At 43.4% G+C, this 21,499-nt stretch overlaps 1 protein-coding gene and 1 pseudogene across 2 annotated transcripts in view; both read left to right on the top strand.

Annotated features, from left to right (window-relative positions):
* Nucleotides 1-21,499, top strand: part of EGFL6 (EGF like domain multiple 6) — a 106,820-nt gene that overhangs the window by 70,190 nt on the left and 15,131 nt on the right. For both annotated transcript variants that reach the window (XM_010993699.3, XM_064482559.1), the window contains exons 2-7: nucleotides 3,135-3,247; nucleotides 8,684-8,776; nucleotides 12,418-12,537; nucleotides 15,314-15,433; nucleotides 17,037-17,171; nucleotides 19,193-19,315. In XM_010993699.3, the coding sequence (XP_010992001.2) occupies nucleotides 3,135-3,247; nucleotides 8,684-8,776; nucleotides 12,418-12,537; nucleotides 15,314-15,433; nucleotides 17,037-17,171; nucleotides 19,193-19,315 (704 nt within the window). The remainder of the gene's footprint in view (nucleotides 1-3,134; nucleotides 3,248-8,683; nucleotides 8,777-12,417; nucleotides 12,538-15,313; nucleotides 15,434-17,036; nucleotides 17,172-19,192; nucleotides 19,316-21,499) is intronic.
* Nucleotides 1,047-1,468, top strand: LOC116150822 (large ribosomal subunit protein eL37-like; annotated as a pseudogene).

Raw genomic sequence — 21,499 nt, 5'->3', positions numbered from 1 at the left:
AAGCATATGAAAGCAATAAAACTTGAGAAAGAGGATTTCTCTGGAGAGTTGTGGTAATGTGCAAACAGTATATGAATTTCATCTTCTGGTAACTTTCTCCTGTTAGTTTACCCCAGGCAGTATATTCCACAATCAAAGTAATTGACTTTGATCAATACATGTTAAATGGATTTGATCACCTGTACAGGGGACCCAGGGCTTTTTCACCAAAGTTTCTAAGTAGATGTTTTTAAAAAATCATATTTCAACAAATTTCAGTTTGGTTCTTTCTGATTTCACATCTAACAGTGTCAGTAATGTTTTTTTGTGTGTGTGAGGTACAGTTTGACATATAACACTATATTAGTTTCAGATGTACAACATAATGATTTGATATTTGTATACATTGGGAAATGATTTGTCCGCATACATAGTTACAGAATTTTTTTTTTCTTGTGATGAGAACTTTACTTGGGAGGAGGGAGATTAGGTTTATTTATTTATTTAACGGAAGTACTGGGGATTGAACCCAGGACTTTGTGCATGCTAAGCACATGCTCTACCACTGAGCTATACCCCTCCTCCGTTGGCCCACATTTTTCACATGCTAGTTTCCTTAGGGCTCTGCCCTAAACCACCTTCTCTTCTTATACTCCATCCATTCTCATAGTTTCAATAACCAGCTACCTGCACATGACTTCCACATCCGGTTCTGCTTTCAGGACTTCTAGCCTAAATATCCAACTCCCCATATAACATCTCCCCTGGCTTGTCTGTCTGATGAGTCCTCAGAATAGCAAATCCCAAAATGAACTTGTCATTTACCCTGTTCCCTAGTGTGTTCCTCCATTCATATTCCTGATCCCTAGAAATCCAGCACAGCCGTCTACCTACTTATGGAGTCCTCTCACCAGTACATCCAATTGACCAGAACGTGATGACCATGAGGGCAGAGGTATTATGTTCCTTTTGGTTGCTGCTGAACCTGTGGAGACTAACCCAGTGTCTGATACATTGTAGGGCCTCAAGAAATACTTGTGCTCTTTGGTCTCAGTCGCAGAAGCGAGATGACGAAGGGAACGTCATCATTTGGAAAGCGTCAGAATAAGACACACATGTTGGCCACCGATGTGGCTCTAAGGCTTACAACCTTCAGAAGTTGACCTGTGACAAATGTGGCTACGCTGCCAAGCATAAGAGAAAGTGTAACTGGAATGCTAAAGCTAAAAGACAAAATACCACTGGGACCAGCCAAAGGAGGCACCTAAAAATTGTATACCACAGATTCAGGAAGAGATTCCGTGAAGGAATGGCACCTAAACCCAAGAGGGCAGCTGTTGCAGCATGCAGTTCGTCTTAAAGATTTCAACAATTAGTTGTGCAATAAATGTTCTGGTTTAAAAAAGAGAGAGAAAGAGAGAAGAAGAGAAAGAAAATACTTGTGGAATGAATGAATGAGTGAATGAATGAATGGAATCCATTATGAAGTCCCCACCTCCACTACTACTGTTCCAGCTAAAGCCACCAGCATCTTTCTCCTGAGCCAACTGGTATCCTTGCTTCTATTCTGCCTCCCTCTAGTCCTTTTTCCAGACTTCTGCCATGATGATATTTTTCTAAAGGAAAATCTTACCAGATAACGTCCTAACTAAAACCCTTCAGTGCTGTCCTATTGCCTGCGATTGGGATCTAAGACCCAAGAGCCCTGACTTAACTCAGCAGGCCCTCTGTGAGGTAGCTCCTGCTAATTTATCCCTTCTCCACTCCTTTCCCCTTTGGTAACTGTAAGTTTATTTTCTATGCCAGACCATATCTTTGTAGCTCTTCACTGATTAACCAAGTTGGTGGGAGAGACAGACCACCAGGGAAAACTCTATGGTTGTTTAACTTCCTGACCTTGACTAAGTTCTTATTAAACTTGCATAAAATTCAGTCGTGCAGCATATGGTAAAATATGCATTCCTTGTCTGTTAAAGAGCCCAGGAAGCATTTTACAGTATATTTAATACGCATGAGAAAGCAACCCTAGCCAGCCACAAAATAGACAGCTGAAGCCCTGTCTTCCAGAATCTGGTAGCAACCTGGTCCGATCCCGGACCCATGAGTAGGTGAGCACGCAGCAAGCTGAGTCGCGGCACTTAGAGGTGGGGTCCAGTCTCTAGATCAGACTCAACGAACCTCAGCCCACAGGTCAAGGTGGGGGTGGCCTTCTGTTTCTATGTGGCTCTTGAGCTAAGAATGGTTTTTACCTTTTTAAGTGGTTAAAGCTACAGCAAAAGAACATTATTGCATGACATATGAAAAGCATATGAAATTCAAGTATCAGTGTCCACAAATAAAGTTTTATTGAACACAGCCACGCCCACCTGTTTACTGTTGCCTAGGACTTCTTTTGCCCTTGGACAAAGACCCATGGCCCGTGAAACCTAAGCTATTTAGCATTTGACCCTCTGCGGAAAACCTTTGCTGACCCCTGTTCTACAGTTGAAGAGTTGAGTAAATGGTGTTTGCAGGAGTGAAAGGCGCCCTGGGCTGGCGTCCCTGACACGGGTCTGCGAGGGCTGTGACTGCTCCCTCGGGCGGAGTTTCGTCATCTGTAACATGAGAGGGCTTCATGGAAGGATCTCTAGAGCCTTCCAGCTTGAACCATCTATTGTGCGTCAAGATTCCAGTTTGTTCAGTGGTTCCCAGATGGCCAGTGGACATAAAAGTGCAGCGCTCTCGTCTGGAACAAAGCCATGGGGCCAGGGGGTCATACCACCACGCTCGGCACTGAAGCGGACACAGATCTGGGTAGCCACTGTGCCTGTCTATACAGAGCAGATTTGAAAATTGGCCCTCTGCAAGGTTCAGAAACAGACATTTTTGGCTGCTTTCATGTGTCCTTGTTTTGTAGATTATGTAACCCAATTCTTTTAACCCTGGGGAAGAAGGAAATAGATGATGCTAATTATTGGAAAAGGCTGGCCAGGGATGGCAGCAGAGGCTGGCAACCCAAAATTCAGATTTTCAGAATCTAATCTGGCACTTTCGGCAGGTTTATGGAGATTAACCAGATAACTGTCATGTCTCCTGTCCATTCGGTAGCAGGGCAGAGTCTCTGTTGCCCTTCCTTGCTGTTTTCTCAGTACTAACACGTGGCTCTTTATCCACAGTCCAAGGGATCGTGGGTTGTTGGCATCGTCGCTCCAGCCTGGGGTCTGTCGCTATGGAGCCAAGCTGGCCTGCTGCTATGGCTGGAGGAGGAGCGACAAGGGAGTCTGTGAAGGTAATTGTGTAAAAGCCCAGACCACCCTGTGCTCAGGTAGTAGGCCAGAGTCCTTAGGCTTTTATCTGTGGTACCGTAAGCTGTCACCGAACTGCCAGTGGGTTCCTCAGAGGAGGGACAGGGACAACACCATCACCCTAGGCACGATTTGTTGTAGGAGCCCTGTCTTGTCAATTATTTCTGCTGCTATCTTAGTGAGTCTGGCTGGGTTGTTTGTTACTGTTTTTGTTTTAATCTAGAGAACCTGAGTTGGGCAAAAAGAAGCCACTAAATACCTCCTTCTAATTAGAATTTTTCCAACTGATTTCTAATGAAATTGACTTTTTGATTATGAATCACCCCACCAGTAGACTTCAGTCACCAACAAGAAAGTAAGCTGTTTAATTTATAGTTTTGTTACTCATGTTTTTGAAGTCCTTGTGCCAGTTTCTAGATGGTTTCAAGAGATACATGCCTATAGGCAAGATCTGCATAGTTCTTTTATACAGATTTCAAACTGAGGAAGCATCGTTTGCCTTGGACACTGTTTTTCAGATCATGTGTTAGGAACCCCGAGAGAGGCCTCTGATCATTTCAGGACACTTGGGGAGGATAGAGATGAGCACAGCATTTTGTGTTGCTTCGTTTTTTTGTATGACTTCCTATAATAATCCATATTCATGGTGTAAACGAATTGAATCTGCATTCCTTCTAGCTGACTCTCTGACTGGTGCATTCCTTCAGGGTAGGAACTGGTCTCCGGGTCCCTGTGTCCCTAGTAGGTGGCGTATGCCTTAAGCTGAATCCTTTGTCTGTTAAACGGGATAAACACACGACTGCGTGTCCCATACAGTTTAGGTGTTGGTGTGGATCCTATTGGATTAGAAACTATAAAGCACAAAAATATTAGCTATTTTTAAGAATAACATGCTACCTTCTTTTTGCTGGTCTTTCTTTCCCTGCCCCAACCTCTTCCTCTCTAGCTGGTTCAAAAATATCTGGATAGACCATAGGTGAGGTCAAAACTGCATCATTTCTGAAATCCATCATTATGTTGGAAGACATTGGTATTCCTCCCACACGCTCAGTATTAGGTAAAACCTTCCACCATCACAGTTTTCTTGTAAGGAGATGACAAGAATGTGACGATAATAGAAAAATATTTGAAGGTCATCATTGCCCGCCTAGAGAAAGAGATTCAGAACATCCCCCTGGGACTTTGTCAGTTAAAAGGGTGGGTCCCCACACTGGCTGGATTTATAGTGTCATGATCAAGGGCATTGTCTTCAGAACCAGAATGATGTGGGTAACCCGGGGCAAGCTAGGGCAGCTCGCTGAGGCTCCATTTCCTCCGCATTAACAGCTGTGTTCATTACCTGGTACACAGAGGAAATACCTTGTTAAGTTACTCCTGACCCAGAAAGGACCAAGAACTCTCATCTCAGACTTCTGTCCATCAAAGCACCAGGTGATGGGGGAGTTCAGAGTTGCTTTATTCTTCTTCCAGGTGAACATGGCACATTTTTGTTGGAAGTCAGTCAGATGGAAAGGGCAAAAACCACGTGGGATGCCTGATTTGGAATCTCTCTTACAGTTGCACGAATTTCAGTACCTACTGCCATAAAACGTGCGTGTCTCTGGTGAATAAATGAGGGTGAACTTTGGCTTTCTGGAAGGGCTGTTCTGGAACTAGATCAGAGCAGTTTGGCCAGTGTACACACAGCCAGCCACATTCTCAAAGCTTTTGTGGGCAGTATAATACCACAAGCATGAAAGAATTTAAAGCAAGGTGTTTTAGAGGATTCCAGCAAAATGCTCCAGTATTAAATTGCAATGATTTTTATATCTAAAATCTGTCTCATGTGATACCCAATTGACATGATACTTCTTTTTTTTAATATTTTTAAATTTTATTTTTATTTTCTTATTTTTTTCTTTTTCTTTTTTCACATATTTTTTAATGAAGGTACTGGGGATTAAACCCAGCACTTTGCGCATGCTGAGTACATCCTGTACCACTGAGCTATACCGCCACACACACCCACCCCCAACATGATCCTTCTTGATGGTAAAGTCATACACTACTTGAGGCACCATATGACAGGGTATTTAGTCCCTGATTGCCAGGGCTCTGATTTTGAAGTCAGAGTGTGGCCTGCATGTTAATGAGATGGGAAAGCGTGTCAACCTGCCCGATAGGCAGAGCCAGACCCCAGCCTGTGAGGTCCCAAGCCTTTACCTCCATCATCTACTCACCTTTCATTCTTCAAGAGGCCCTGCTCCAATGCCAGAGCTTTCTAGATCTTGGCCTCTGCCCTGCTTAAATTTGCTTCCAGGGCAGAGTCTTCTGCACTCAATAGCATTAACCTTCAAATGTTGGTCACTTAGCGAGGTGGGAGAAGGAGTTGTCCACGAACAGATCCCCAGCGAAAAGCTACAGACGGAGGAGTGTGCAGGAGAACTGAATAAGAGTGTTTCCTTTATCTAAAGCACACTTAAATCTCAGGCCATTTTAGACATAAACGGGATTTCCTTGGGCTGTGGATTGATTGTTCAAATCACAGACCCAAAGTTACTGTAAATTAAAAACATCTTTCTGGAGTGTTGACCTTATAGCAGCGAGGGTATTATTCACCACTTCTCCTCTGTGCTATTTGGCATTAATCCTGGGTTTTCCTGTCTGGACCACATTGAAAATAACTTTCCAGGGAGCAATCAGAGGTCTTCAGGACTTAAAAAAATAAAAGATTTATTTTTTCTAGCATCTAAGACTTTAAGCTGCTTCTCCAAGAACATAACCATAACAAAATAGACATTAGAAATCAAATTCTATCTCGGTTGTCTCCAAAAGTGGAAAAATTTTGCTGGGGAGCATTTTTTCCCCTCCCTTCTCACTTAGGATCTATTCTGAGCCATAAATGTTTCTCTGGTTAAAGTTCTGCGCTTATTACTTTACTTACTATTCAAGACTATTTGAGTATCTAACATGTTCACAACCCCATTAAACACAGCAGGAGAAACAAAGATAAATGTTAAAGTCCCTGTTCTGAAAGCACTTAAGAGTCAAGTAGTAGATAGAAGTCAAAGCTAGACACAAAATAGATACCTAATTATTTAGTAAGATGAAGACTGATCAGTTTCCTGGGAGAAGCCTGCCAAAGTTCTTTGGAGTTCTCAAAGTTGAGTGGAAGTTCACATGTGGCCGGAGAAATCTGTGGAAGCTTCTGGAAGAAGGGACTGTGCAAGGTAGTCCTTGAAGGATTGGGAGGATATTAACCATTGGAGGGTCAAGGAGGGGTGCTGTAGTGTGAGGTAACAATAGAGAGACAGAGACAGAAGGCACAGGTAGCCCTAGAGAATAGCTGGCAATCTAGTTCGACCACAGTGTTGCCTGTGTCTGGGGAACAGAGTAAGCTAAGGCTGCGAAAGAAAGTGGTGGCCAGATCATGATTATGATACCTGTACTGTATTCGGGACACAACAAAGATAATTTGATGACTTTTTTTTTTTAATTGAAGTATAGTCAGTTACAGTGTGTCAATTTCTGGTGTACAGCACAATGTCCCAGTCATACATATATATACATATATTCGTTTTCATATTCTTGTTCACATTCTTGTTCATTTTATATTCTTGTTCATATTCTTGTTATAAGATATTGAACATAGTTCCCTGTGCTATACAGAAGAAATTTGTTTTTTTATCTATTTTTATACGTAGTGGTTAACAGTTGCAAATCTCAAACTCCCAAATTTATCCCTTCCCACCCCCTATTTGATGACTTCTGTGTCAAGCGTGGCACAATCAGAACTATGCCTTTGGAATATCAGATTAATGTGTTTGACATCAGATATCCCAGGAGCAGAGCCTGTGAAGAGGATTCTTGTACAAATATTCTGTTGAGGGGTACTCTCAGGAGGAATCTGTAAGGGGGTGAGGGAGCAGGGGAAGAAGTTAAGCAAAGATGGGGCTTCCAGAAAAGTATGGCTTCAACCTGATCCTACAGGGAGCTCTGGAGTGTTAATTATACCACAGAATTTGTGCTGCTTGGAAACCAGGGGCTAGGCTGTTAGGCCCCAACATCCCCACGTACTGGTCACAGGCTGAAGTGGGGAAATGGGAGAGAGTGGCATGTGGTGTAATCTCTCAGATATCTCTGGACAAAGTTGTTCCCATTAGCTAGATAAATATTTGTTCAGTGAATGAATTGGTGGTAAAAACGGAGAGAGAGAGAGGATGCTGTAACTGGTTTGTGGACAAGAAAAGAGAGAGACAACTGAGATTTTGAGTCCATGGAGCTGAGAGATGAATGGTGACATTAACAAAAAGTGGGGTTGGGGGTTGAAGGGGAAGAGGCTGGGTCTTTAGGAAGAGGCTTGCTTAGGGGATAGATCTACTCTGAGCCAGAGAATCAGTGTGCAGAGAAGTAAGCAGCATTCCTGGGCAATTGCTAACTCATCCTTTCATTTGCTGGCTACTTCTGGATCTCCTACTAGGTCCAGAAAATGTGGGGGTCCGTGATTCTCTACATGCCTCCTTTGTCTCTCATTCATGATTTGCTTTCTCTCTTCCCTTTTTTCTCTTTGGGTTTTCCCATTTTCCTTTGTTGTTGTTGTTGTTTTGTTTTGTTTTTTTTAATCTACAGCTTTTTCTCCCTATCTCCTCCCCACAAGCTAGGCTCAAGCTTTCCATCATCTTTGACCCAACCCAGTCAGTGAAACATCTGATCCTTGCTGGTTCTCCCCTTACCTCACTCATCAAACAAACGGAGTTCCTCATTTGGGTCAGGTGTCTGGATACAGAAATGGATAAAACCAAAAACCAAATCCTGCCTCTGCCACACCTGCATCATCGCCCTCACCACCACCACCATCGTGAGGCTTTGGGTTCCCATCCTTGGGGCTGGAGGTAGTGGCTCCCTGCCTCCAATCCAAGGGTTGTTTATTTTGACTGATAACACACAGTGTTAAAAAGATTTTGATCATTTGAAAGAAAAATAGGAGAGACAATATGAGAGAGAAAAAAGACGCAGACAACAGAAAGAAGGAGAGGGACCTTGGCACTTACCCTGGGACGACTGTGGAGTCTCTTCCAGCTGACAAATTGTACTCCTTTTATTAAAACTTCTGTGTTGACATGAAAAACTGGCTGACTGTGGTCTGGGAGGCTTTCTTTTTCTTTGAATGTCACTGGAGGTGTGGCAGCACTAAGCAAAGTTTTGATAAACTTGTATTCTCTGGGTAGAGGGATGGCAGGGTGGAGGGCTGGCGATCTAGTTAAGAAGCAAAACCATTTCCAGTATCTTAAAGGTAAACACAGACTAGAGAGGAAGCAGATCTTCCTCTGTGTTGCCATGGATTTCTTTGTCACACAGAAGGCGGCCAAGTTTGACATGGGGACATTGCACTGGGTTAACTACAGCTGTTCATTTATGGTCAAACAACCTTCTTTCCACAGCTACGTGTGAACCTGGATGCAAGTTCGGGGAGTGTGTGGGACCAAACAAATGTCATTGCTTTCCAGGATACACCGGGAAAACCTGCAGTCAAGGTCAGTACTGCAGACCAGGCTGGTGATACAAACCTACCCAGAGCTTTCAGAAGCAGTTCAGCCGTCACAGCTGGGGGTGTGGGACCCAAGAACGGTGCTCAGAATTTTGTAGATTTTAACTTGAATCTTCAAATGAAAGTGATTTCAATACTTGATCTTTCAGTCTCTTCTAGAAAAATGAAAAAGGCATGCTGATGTTTTTGTTAAGATGCCAGATAAAAGACCTTTTTCCCCTAAATAAATTGTGTTTATTATGTTTTTAAACTACTGAAGTAATACCTGTCTTTTACTAAAAAAAAATCCAACAGTGCAAAAGGCTATAAATTAAACAGTGAGCTTGTCCACCCCTAGGAGCTCTTCTACCCATAGTTAGCAGTGTGTCCTCCACCCCTGCAGTTCTTTTTCTATTATTGTACAGACATGAATATTTCTTGTGGGCATCTTTGCATGTCAGTAGATACAGAGCTATCTCCTACTTTCTAAGGCTGTCTCCTAGTCCCTAGAGGAAATGCTTTTATCTTTTATGTAAAAAATGCTTTAATTAACCACTATCATTTAAGTTGTCCCTAATGTTTTGCCATTACAAACAACGCTAAATCAGACATCATTCTATGCATGTCTTTGCACCCTTGAGTGAGTATTTTTATAGGGTAGATACCTAAAAACGCAATTGTTAAGTTAAATGACAAGCATATTTTTTATTGTCATTGATAGATTTTTAAAAGGCCGTTTATAACTTTTGTCATAGGCTGTTTATCTGAAGACATTAAAGAGGTTATACTGTCAAGAACAGCAGTTCTCAACCTGGGCAGTTTTGTTCCCCAGGAAGAGTTGCCAGATAAATACAGATCCCCAGTTAGACGTAAATTTAAATATAATTTTATTTTCAATCTCAGTATCAATTTCAGGTAAACAACGAATAATTTTACAGTGTACATATGTTCCTAATATTGTATGGGACCTAGGTATACTAAAAAGGGGTTAGTCATTTTTTCTGAAATTCATATTTAACTGGGCATCCTGTATTTTTATTTGCTCAATTTGGAAACCTTACTCCAGGGGACATCTGGTAAATGTCTGAAGACATTTGGAGGGATTCCTACTGGCATCTAGTGGGGTAGAGACCAAGGATGCTGCTAAACATCCCACAGTGCCCAGATCAGCCCCCACGACAGAATGACCTGCCCTAAAATGTCAACAGTGCTGAGGCTGAGACACCCTGCCACGAAGAAACCTGCATAATTAAGACAGGGTCCCCACGGAGGGAGGGTGTAGCTCAGTGGTAAAGCGCATGCTTAGCATGCACAAGGTCCTGGGTTCAATCCCCAGTACCTCCATTAAAATTTAAAAGAGAGAAAGAGAGGAGGAAGGGAAGGAAGGAAGAAAGAAAAAAGAAAGAATCCCCAGTCCTAGAATGCAGTTGAGCGAAGCGCAGCAGAGCAGTGCAGCTGCGCTGAAGAAAGGCTGGCTCGGGTTCTAGAAGGACAGGCACGCGCTCCACTCTGTCATGCCAAGCCCAGAGGCGAGCTGCAGGTGCCCAATAGCCTTCCTTTGAGCGGCCAGCCCCGCGGCCTCAGAGAGCAATCTCTGGCTCCCTTCTGTCCCAGCACCAGCTCGGTGGCCAGCGCTGCCATGGTGCTTCTTAGAACCGTGTCCAACTGCTTGAGGGAGGCGCGTCACGAGTCATGCTCTCCTAAGTCATAATTCAGCTGTGTCCCTTTCCAGGGCTTTCACACCAGAAAAGCTATTTTTCCATATGTCTTGGATTCTGTACCAAGATACCTTCTCAAGAGAGTTGAAACAGAGAAGACATTTTTCATGCTGATTTGCAAGTCCTGGTAAAATACTCACTTTGAGGGAGTGGTCCAGTTGGCTCAGGTTTGGGACGGTCTGTCCTCCCCCCACAGCCTCCCTGCCCGAGGACAGCTTGATCAAAGTCCACATGTACCTGCTAATGGCCACAGGTTTCAACCCTCAACTGATGTCTTTCCCCAGAATGCTTCTTCCAAGAGATGCCTCTGAGTTAGGGCCAAGTTAAGGGGGTATTCCTGGCTTTCCCATTATGTCCAACCAGCTTTTTTAAATTCCTGCTTTTGAAGTAGTTAGGATCCATGCAGGAGATAATAGGGTAGCAGGGACTGGCAATGGAGAAGGGGGTTCAAATGTCTGGCTAAGGCATCGGAAAAGCCCCACGTAAGGTTATTTTCAGAGGTAAAAGTCTCCACCTCTTTATTTTCAAGGATGCCCTTGACCTGTTGCCATGCTGAATTTTGACCTTACATGGAATTTGGTTCTTTTCTCTGTCTTCCTTAAGGGAGTTAAGACATAAGGCACCCATGTGACCACATTCCCAAAGATGAGACCGATGATTGCTTTTAAAGTTTTATTTTCCTTCTGTATCATTTTTTATTTTAATTTTAAAAAGCTAGTTCATTTGTAACCTTTAACACTTTAAACACTGAAGAGCACAGAGAAGAAAGTCACCTTCAATCTTACCACCTGAAGGTAACCATTATTAGCACTTAAGAGCATTGCATCCCAGACATTTTTTCCTTTGCTTTTTTTTTTTTTTAAAGCAAATTTGGTATCTATCTGTACACATGGTTTTGCAGCCTTCTTATTTAACAACATCCTCTGAACATCTTTACACGGGATTAAATATTGTCCTATGACCTCACCACCAATAATAGCTGCCTGGTGGGGCTCCCTCTGGAAAGACAATTTGGAGCCTAGACAATTTGGCCCAGCATGGGGCCACCCAGAATAATAATTGAAAAGAAGCTGTGCTGTTGGCATGTGACATAGGCTGCCTGGGACAGCATGAAAGGCAGAAGTATCTAAAGTATATATTTCTAACTTTTTATTCAAGTAGTAAACATACAAAATTGTACATTCATTGGAAATGTACAACTCAAGGAATTTTCAAAGACACCCATGTAACTGGTGTTCAGATAGGGAAATAGGAACTTAATAGCCTACCTGAAGACCCCTTCTCCCCTGCAGTCACTTGTCCCCAACCCCCAGCAAGGAACCGTATCTTGACCTCTTCCTGCAGAGTCGTGGTGCCTGGTTTGGTTTTGTTTTAGTTGTGGGTGGTTTTGAATGTACGCATTTGTATCCAGCTTCTCCCACACCATGTCTGTGACTGTGACCCATGGTTGCTTGTGCTTACACTTTGTTCGGTCTCATTGCTATACGGTATTCCATCGCATGAGTCTCCAAATCATTTATCCATCCTTCCACTGGGAGAGATTTGAATTCTGTATAGTTTGGGGCTATTAAGAGTAGTGCTACTGTGATCATGTTAGTACATGTTTCTGCGGTGAGCACGTATCCATGTTTCTGTTGGACACGTGCCCAGGAGTGGAATTGCTGGGTGGCCCTTATGTCTATAGGTAACTTTTCTGCTGTCAAACAGTTTGCCAAAGTAGTTGTGCCCATTTACATCCCCTCCAGCGGAGTATGATTATTCCATTTGCTCCACATCCTCACCAGTCCTTTAATGATGGTCGGAGAAGAGGTGAGTCATTGCCCCTTGTACCCACCTCCATGGGTGGGGTCCAGGGAGGCCAACCCAGTTCCACATCTGGATGTTTCCCCATTCAGTTAACATTTCTCCATTTTCTGACTCCTGCCTGCAGATGTGAACGAGTGTGGAATGAGACCCTGGCCGTGTCAACACAGATGTATGAATACACATGGTAGTTACAAGTGCTTCTGCCTCAGTGGGCATATGCTCATGCCGGATGCCACGTGTTCCAGTAAGTTTCAGCAGCCAACCTGGAGCCTTGACTTTTGCCATTTGATGCTTGGGGAAAAGTTGACTTGAGTAATTGGGGGGGGGGCGGGGTAAGTACCCAAAAGACTCTTAACATTGCCTCAGGCCAAAACATCTTTGAACACTTATTTTATTTTTAATTGGGGTGAAATACCTATAATGTGAAATTCAGCATTTTGACCGTTTTCAGGTGTCCAATTCAGTGGCATTTTGTACGTTCACAGTGCTGTACAAACTATCACCACTATCTAGTTCCAGAACATCTTTACCCCAAAAGGAAACCCCGTCCCCATTAGCAGTCACTCCCTACTCATCTTCCCCCCAGGCCCCTTCAGCCACTAATCTGCTTTCTGTTTCTCTGGATTTGCCTATTCTGGCCACTTACTTTTTACATAAATAGACTAGCTGAGCAGAAAAATAAGTTCTATACATATGTGCAGCAGTGTTTTGGATTTCTTCATGAAAATAAGCATGCTGAATCAAATACGCATATTGTTTTAGTAAAGTGATAAAGTTAAATTCCATCTTGGGACATCAGTGCTTCCCACCGACTACCTTTCTCACGCCCCTTGCCCCACACTCAAAGATTAGTGCCTCTTCTTGGAAATACATTCTGATTCACATTCCTGGAAAGAAAAGCCCTTCTCTGATAAAGAGAACCCAGCCCGTGTCCTGTGGGAGGGTGCGTGTCTGTATCTATTCACTGATTGAGAAGGAAGCCTTTTTAGGTTTTATGTTGCAACTGAGAACCAAACCCGTCCTCCCTGCTTCCCCTCCTCCCTCCCTCCTCCCTGTCTCTCTTTCCTCTGCCCTGCAGCCCTCAACAAACCTGGAGCCTGTGCCCATGGTTGCAGAGTCCCGTGGACTCCCCAGCCCATCCTGGGCTTCCCTCAGTTGTGCAGTCTGGTTCATGCACGGCTCGCTGCCCCTCCTTGGCAAAGTGCCCCAATACCACCAGTCACCTGGATTCTCATTAGCACACAAGCTTAAGAGATAAACCAGGATTTCCAAGAGTCTTTAAAAAAAAATCCTTATTATTATAAGTTAAACAAACCCGCAAGAGACAAATATGTAGCTTAATGGATTCTTGTAAGGCCGGCACCCATGTAACCACTACCAAATAGGACTGTGCCAGAATCGCCCCAACCGGTCCCGTGGGAACAGCTACCCAGGGTTTTATAGTAATCACTTACCGTTTTTGAAAAGCTGTATGCTGATGGATGTTTCTGAAACATTCCGAGAAAGCCTAATTAGTGCCAAAAAAGATATCTTTCTCCAAATGGAAAGATAGAATGAGGTAAACTTTGAAGATGAATTTTGAGAGAAGACAACTAAGGAAGAAAAGAATAAACTAGAAACATAACCATCAGTGGGTGTTTGCTACATTACCGTGGCCTGTGTATCTATCCCTAATTATCTACTTCTCTGTTTGTAAGGGTTGCCTGCGCCTTCCTGTTTATAGCTCAAAAAAAGTGTCCAGATAGCCCGGGTCCTCTCTCCTGGAAGCTGATTTTCTGTCACCTGCCCCCTTGTAGTCTCTTTTGTCCAGCTGTGTGATTGGCATGTTATGCATGCAGCTGGATAGAGAGAGTATATTCTCCGTGCTCCCCTGTTGTGGACACTTACGATCTACACATACTGGACTCCTGCTAAGGAAATGCATTTTTGTGAGATAAGTTCTCTTTAGCAGTGACAGAAAAACCAACTAAATTATGACATTTACCAAAAAAGCTGGAGGCGAGCAGTTCCAGAACAGGTCAGCAAGGACTCCGCCTCTGCCATCCTCAGAGTATTGATTTCATTATCTTGCTTGTGGCCTCCTAGCCACAATATGGCTGCCCCAGCTCCAGATATCACATGCAGATCGAAGGTAGGCAAGACAAAGGGGAAAGGGGTGATGCCAACTGAACAAACACCTCTTTTATGCCTGTCCCTTTTATCATGCAGCAGTATCTTTTCCAGAAGCTTCACTCCTTCTAGCAGACTTGTCTTAATATCTCTTTGGCCACAACTGAGGCATATGGCCACTCCTTGTTGCTGCAAGAGAAGCTGGGGAAAAACAGAAGTAACTGACTTTCTAGCCTCAATGATGGGAATGGCTTTTGGGTAGCCCATCAGTCATATCTGCCACATGTTTTAACACAGGCACCTAGAAGACAAGGTTTTTCTGGCTCAAGTGACTCTCACTGAGGCCAGATGTGAATGGAGAGATTGCTAGAATTTGCATTCTTTTTAATTTTATTTATTTCATTTGGGGGGGGTGTAATTAGATTTACTTGTTTATTTTTGGAGGAGGTACTGGGGATTGAACCCAGGATCTTGTGTATGCTAAGCATGCACTCTACCACCTGAGCTATACCTTCCCCCTAGAATTTGCATTCTTTTACCCTAATTATGCAGACTGATCATCATCTTCAGAGGTTGCATTTCAGCCAATAATAGAGACCTGCCAGGTGACACAGAGGAGTGATTAGAGCTGGTACAGGAGGAGAGAGAGCTGCAGTCTCTGGTAAATGAGGGGCGTGCCCTACCTAATGAAGGTCTCATGCGGTACTTTGGCCAACAAAACAGACCCCAGGGCCACCAAGACACCACCCCTGCCCAGATTCCACTTGGCTCTCCATTTGGGACTCAGGCAACGAAGCTTATCCTCTAATACCATTTCACATGTTTGGTTTAATGTTCCAGAAGTCAGAGATCATTTCTCAGTAAGCACTTTTTACCATCTCGTGGGGGCTAATCTGTGCCTACTTTTGCAGACTCTAGGACGTGTGCGCTGACAAACTGCCAGTATGGCTGTGAAGACACGGAGGGAGGGCCACGCTGTCTCTGTCCATCCTCCGGCCTCCGCCTGGCCCCGAATGGAAGAGCTTGTCTAGGTAGAGCGGCCGAAGTCGCCTCCACTCCCCACCCCCACCCCCGCCTTCTCCCTTTACTGAATCCTCCTTTTTCATTCATCGCAACCTGCTTGTTGAGTAGTCATTGAAAGCTCCTAAAACTACAGACTTATGTCCATTTCTGAGACGATGTTTTTAGCAACATATGCTCTAGAAACACTTTGTGATGCTAGAAAGAGCACTTCTCTATTATTTTTGGATTGCCTAATGCATGGTGGAAAAAGATGTAAAAGTAATTTTAATTTAGTGTACTTACCCTGCACATTTTCTTTCAACTACCAAATTGTGTATATTCCTAGTACTGTATTTCATTATATTGCACTATAAATATATAATATTTAGAGCAAGTGAGCATCTAGCATTAATTAGGGGTGTCAAACCAAACAGAATGTTGAAAAAGTTCTTAATTTTGTTTGATTTAAATAAGCAAATAGCAGTATGAGTTACTATTCTAACTTCTGTACTACGATAGAAGTATTTTTCTGTCAAGGGTGCTTGGTGCCTGTTTACCCTAAATGTACGTAACTTGATAAACTGCATTTCAGAAGCGCAGCCAAATAGATCCTAAATCATTTCAACACTTTTTTTAGAAACCTGTGTAAATTAAAACTTTGGCTCTGCTTCTTGAGAGTAGTCAAAGATTTAATTCATTTCAGAAGGTGTAGTACTCTTTGGTAAAGTCGTATTTATATGGTAAGGCTAATTCTTGATCAAACTGAATCCAGATTTTCACCCACTTCTTTGGTTTGCCGGGTGCCATTTTTACTGGAGGGGAAAGATGATGGGCACAAAAGTGATCCCCCCAAAATACTTCCAGTCAATCCAACACTTGTTTATTAATTATTTTAAGAATGCAGAGGGAGCTGTAAGTCAGCACCAACTTGCGTGTTTAACCACAGTTGCAAAATAACAACTTGACATCTATTTGCCTCGACCTCTGAAACTTAAGGCAAAGCCTGAATCTTAATGGCTTGGTGACCATAGCGGTCAGCCCCTCTGTGATGTGACTCTCCACGGTAGAAAAGGAAGGAAGCCTGTTTTCTGCTGAAGTTGCATCATTACATCATTATACTTGACCCACAATGTATGTTTAAGTACATTGTTAGGAAACCACATTTCTGTGATTTGGAACAATACGGCAGAACTTGGAGGAGCTTGCTAATGAAATACTTCTTTTGTAAGATGCAAAATTTAAATGTTTGTGTTTTGGGTTTGCCATACCATATCCATAGCTAGAAAAATGCTAATTCGGTCACCAAAAGATAATGTGTATGTACAAAATGCCAGACATATGCTCCCTGCCCCAGAAAAGCCAGGGCCTAACCGGAGAGAAAATGTGAACAATAAGTAGTCATTACAGCGAGATAATGCCTCTAAAACACAACGTGCAGAGTGACAGAAATCCACAAAGGGAAGGGCTATGAGTAAGCCTAGGGGGCCTCGAACACTTCCCGGAGGACGTGGCGCTGCTCCCAGGGTAGTCAGAGCTGTCCGGCGAAGAAACCGCATGTGCCCGGGCATGGGGGTATTTTGGAGGGAGGGTACTTTCTTGCTCCCCCTGACATCTCCTGGTTCTCCATCCTAGATATTGATGAATGTGCTTCTGATAAAGCCGTCTGCCCCTACAATCGAAGATGTGTGAACACATTTGGGAGCTACTACTGCAAATGTCATGTTGGTTTTGAACTGAAATATATCAGTGGCCGATATGACTGTGTAGGTAAGAACTGGTGGCACCTATTATTTTCTTCCTCTCCCCATCAAACCCGTAGGCTTTCTCTACAGATTTTTTTTTATTGAAGTTTAGTTGATTTACAACGTTGTGTTAGTTTTTTGTGTACAGCAAGTGATTCAGTTATACATGTACATGTATTTCATATTCTTTTTTATTATAGGCTATTACAAGGCACTGAGTATAGTTCCCTGTGCTCTACAGTAGATCCTTGTTGTTTATCACTTTTATGTATAGTACTGTGTATCTTTTAATCCCAAATTCCTAATATATGCCTCCCACACCACAGGTATTTTGACATCAGTTCAGTCTATTAGTTGAACAGTCTATTGTACTGACCACCGTAACAACACAGAAAAAATTACATTTTTTTAAGTTTCTGGCATTTAGGGAACCCTGATAGCATGAATTATATGAAGCCAGGTCAATAAACATTTAAAGTAAGGAACTTTGGTCTATAGAGTTCTGGTAAGGAGGCAAATAGTTTGAGGTGATTTGGGGGACTTTTTAAAAATTGGGTTGGTTTTGTTTTGTTTATATTTTTGGTTCTATCTCCAGGTACATATCTAAAAATAGAAATAATAAAGCATATTTACATTTGATATAACAAGGCCTGTTTAATCTTGATCTCAGTGGTCTGTTCATAACAGTTACCTTCAGGAGTGGCTTTAGGAAAATGTATGAGGGAGACGAAGGCACATGCTCTTTCTTCTCTCCTCCCCCAGCCCTTCTGCAGTTCAAGCTCCACATCCCCTAAAACATTCCCTTTCCAAGGTCTCCAGAGCCACTCTGAAAAGATTCAAGTATTACTCAGCTATCAGCCTGGTTTTGGTGAAATAAAAATCCTATCCCTTAGGGAAGGAATTCCAAGTCTCAGTGAGCTGGTGAAGTGGGGTATTTGGGGAGCCCTTGGACACATCTCCATTGCCCTTGATAGAAGGCAGATGGGGCTTGTCCTGCAGTGAAGGGACATCTGGGCTCCCTGTAGATTCCTGTTTATGTAACATGCACGTAACAGACGTGTATGCATGACCTGGAATGCTAACAGTGAGAAAAAAGTAGGATTTCTTTCAGCCCTACACTCAGAGCTTCCCAGGATGTTTCCTGTGTGTCATGTTGGGGGTGACACTTGGTTCCTAGGTTTTGAATCATCTTGTGAAGCCTCCAGATCTCTTCCCTCAAATCTTCGCAAACACAGACGGGCTAATAAAATCCACGTGTCTCGTGGGCTGGAACCCTGCATCGCCGCTGCGGGCCCCTCCAGCTCTGTAATGCAGCCACGCTGGGTCACAGAGTAGAAACTGGTTCCCTAGATGCAGAAGGGCAGGGTGGGAATTTACATGGAGAGCGTCCAAAGGAAACAAATCTCTGATTTTAAAACTGATTATGATTAACATCTGAGCCCCCTGGTGGCTATGTTAAAAACAATACCCTATTTTGTGTGCAAGTGAGAAATAGCTAGAAAGTAGGACAGAGAAGAAGGCCAATGAAGCTGTCACTTTGGAATTTGGCAAACTTTCCTCATCTAAACCCCACAGAGGGGCTCAGACCAGCCTGAGCCCCTGCTCCTGGCAGTCTTTGAAGAGAATGCTCAAATTTTTCAGATGATGTCCATGGTTCCTAGCCCATCTTGTTCTTTGTTGATTAGTTCCAGGCCCTTCCATGCATAGAATTTCTTCTCTGCTATTGTTTAGTTCTGAATTAGACAGATGAAAAGTTAAGAAATGAAACCTCAACATCTTGCAGATTTCAGGAGTATTGATAAGCAGGAGCAGAGATCGCTGTGGAGGAGGTGAGCTGCAGACACACTCCCTACATACTGGGCAGCAGGCAAAGCCAGGGCTCTAGGCCAAGGCGCCGGGACTCTTACACGCCTCTCGGTTCCCAGGCTGCACTTGGCTCGCTGGCTGCGGGGAGCAGTTGGCCCTGGAGTTACTCAAGTGCAAGGGATAGTCTTTCAGCAAATGCTGTTATCACCAGGTTGTTGACGGGACTGTTCACATTTTTAGATATAAACGAATGTGCTGGGAAGACCCATACGTGCAGCCCCCACGCCAATTGCCTCAATACCCCAGGATCCTTCAAGTGTAAGTGCAAGCAGGGATTCAAAGGCAGCGGCCTTCAGTGTTCTGGTAAGTACACATGGCCATGTTGTCTCAGCTCTTCACAATAAAGCATTCTCTCCAATTCTTCCTCCCTTCATGTTTCTCCCTCCCCTTTACCCCCATAGGGGGATGTGGGACTGCATGCATACAGCGTTAGGAAATTTAACTGCCTGAGGCTTGTCTAATCAGACCACATCTCCAGTTCTGCCTGAAGTGGTAGGCACTACACTTAAAGTACAGCAAGGGTTCTGGAGATTTTTCTGGTCACAACATACTTTCAAATCATGAAAATAAGATTTGAGGACAGACGACATTGAGCAAATGTATCTGTCAGGATAGCCTAGGTGATGGTGCAGTAATGAGCAATCCTGAAATGTCAGTGGCTTAGAACCACAAGGTTGTTTTTTTTTTAATTGAAATATAATTGATTTGAAATGTCATGCTAGTTTCAGGTGTACAGCAAGGTGATTCAGTTATACATATATATATCTATTCTTTTTCAGATTCTTTTCCATAATAGGTTATTATAAGATACCAAATATAGTTCCCTGTGCTGTACAGTAGGTCCTTGTTGTTTATCTATTTGATATATAGTAGCATGTATCTGTTAATCCCAAACTCCTCATTTCTCCTTCCCCCCTTTCCCCTTTGGTAAGCATAAGTTTGTTTTCTATGTCCTTGAGTGTCTTTATGTTTTGTAAATAAGTTCATTTATATTATTGTTTAGATTCCCCATATAAGCAATATAGGGTATTGATCTTTCTCTGTCTGACTGATTTCACTTATGATAATCTCTAGATCCATCCGTGTTGCTGCAGATGGCATTATTTCATTCTTTTTATGGCTGAGTAGTATTCCACTGCATACATATAGCATATCTTCTTTATCCATTAATCTGTCAATGGACATTTAAGTTACTTCCATGTCTTGGCTATTGTAAATAGTGCTGCTGTGAACATTGGGGTGCATGTGTCTTTTCAAAGTAGAGTTTTTGTCTTTTCCTGATATATGCCCAGGAGTGGGATTGTTGGATCATATAACTCTATCTTTAGTTTTTAAAGGAACCTCCATACTGTTCTCCATAGTGGCTGCACCAGTTTACATTCCCACTAACAGTGTAGGAAGGTTCCCTTTCACAGACGGTTTTTACCCATGTGAAACAGAACTTTTTCCAGAACGCATAGCCAAAACAAAATACGCTGAAGCTGACATCACTTTATCATTATCCTGAAGCCTCTGTTCACTTTTTTCAGTGTTTAGGAGACAGTCCCATTGTTGCTGCTGGTGAATTCCTTGATGCTTAGGTGGTGAACTCTGAGATTGATAAACCACATGTATAACAATGAAATGTCAGTGCTGTTAACAGCTACAGCAACAATCACGGCTTCTTTCTCACTCAGGCTACATCCGGAGAGAGTTGTCAGGGTGTTTCTTCTCCATGTAGTCCCTTTGGGACCCAGGCTGACAGGCCCCACGGTCTTACAGTACCACGGTGTCAAACCGAGGCCTTTGCATTTGTCACTACAGGGAAAAAAACGTGCACAATTACCTAACAGCTCTTACTTAATTCAGGTTGGAAGCAGGGGCAAAAATATGTATATAATTCTGCTGGGTGTCCCGAAGGAGAAGAAAACTAGAAACCCTGAAGAGCACACGGAATGTCTGCCGAGGCAAGCCAGCGCTGATGCCAGCACCGAGTACTCCCCTGGGCCGCGACGTCCCACGACGTTTAGTCACCTGGGTTTACCCTCTGACCATGTCCCTTTCAGCACTGGCTCGTCGTGTGCCTAGATTTGTTTACTGCCCTTACCCTCCTCTCTCAGAGACCCCTTAGCAGCCTTCCCACATGTTCCAAGAAGTATGGCTGCAAATTGTCCCTTGACCTGTGTCACATCCTGTGCCCCCATCTGGCCGATGCTCCTGATGACACAACAGAGCGGCCACTTGGTGATGCCCAAAATGAACTGTAAGCACCATGATGGTCGCCGAGCACCGCACTCACAGAAGGTTCACAGCTCCCCAGCGGGCTGTGGATGAGTGGCACTGGACGAGAGGGTGTGCAGAGGAATATAACCAAAGGAAATGATCTGGAAATCACATGCTCTGAAGAACTGCTGAAAGAACTGGGCAGCATTTAGCCTGGAAGAAGAAAACTGGAAAAGCATCAGTTGTGCCTGTCAGTGTTTTAAGGAATGTAAAAGAAAAGCGGCT

Source organism: Camelus dromedarius, chromosome X (genome assembly GCF_036321535.1).
Source record: "Camelus dromedarius isolate mCamDro1 chromosome X, mCamDro1.pat, whole genome shotgun sequence".
Lineage (NCBI taxonomy): Eukaryota > Metazoa > Chordata > Mammalia > Artiodactyla > Camelidae > Camelus > Camelus dromedarius.
This window is presented reverse-complemented; position numbering and strand designations above follow the sequence as displayed.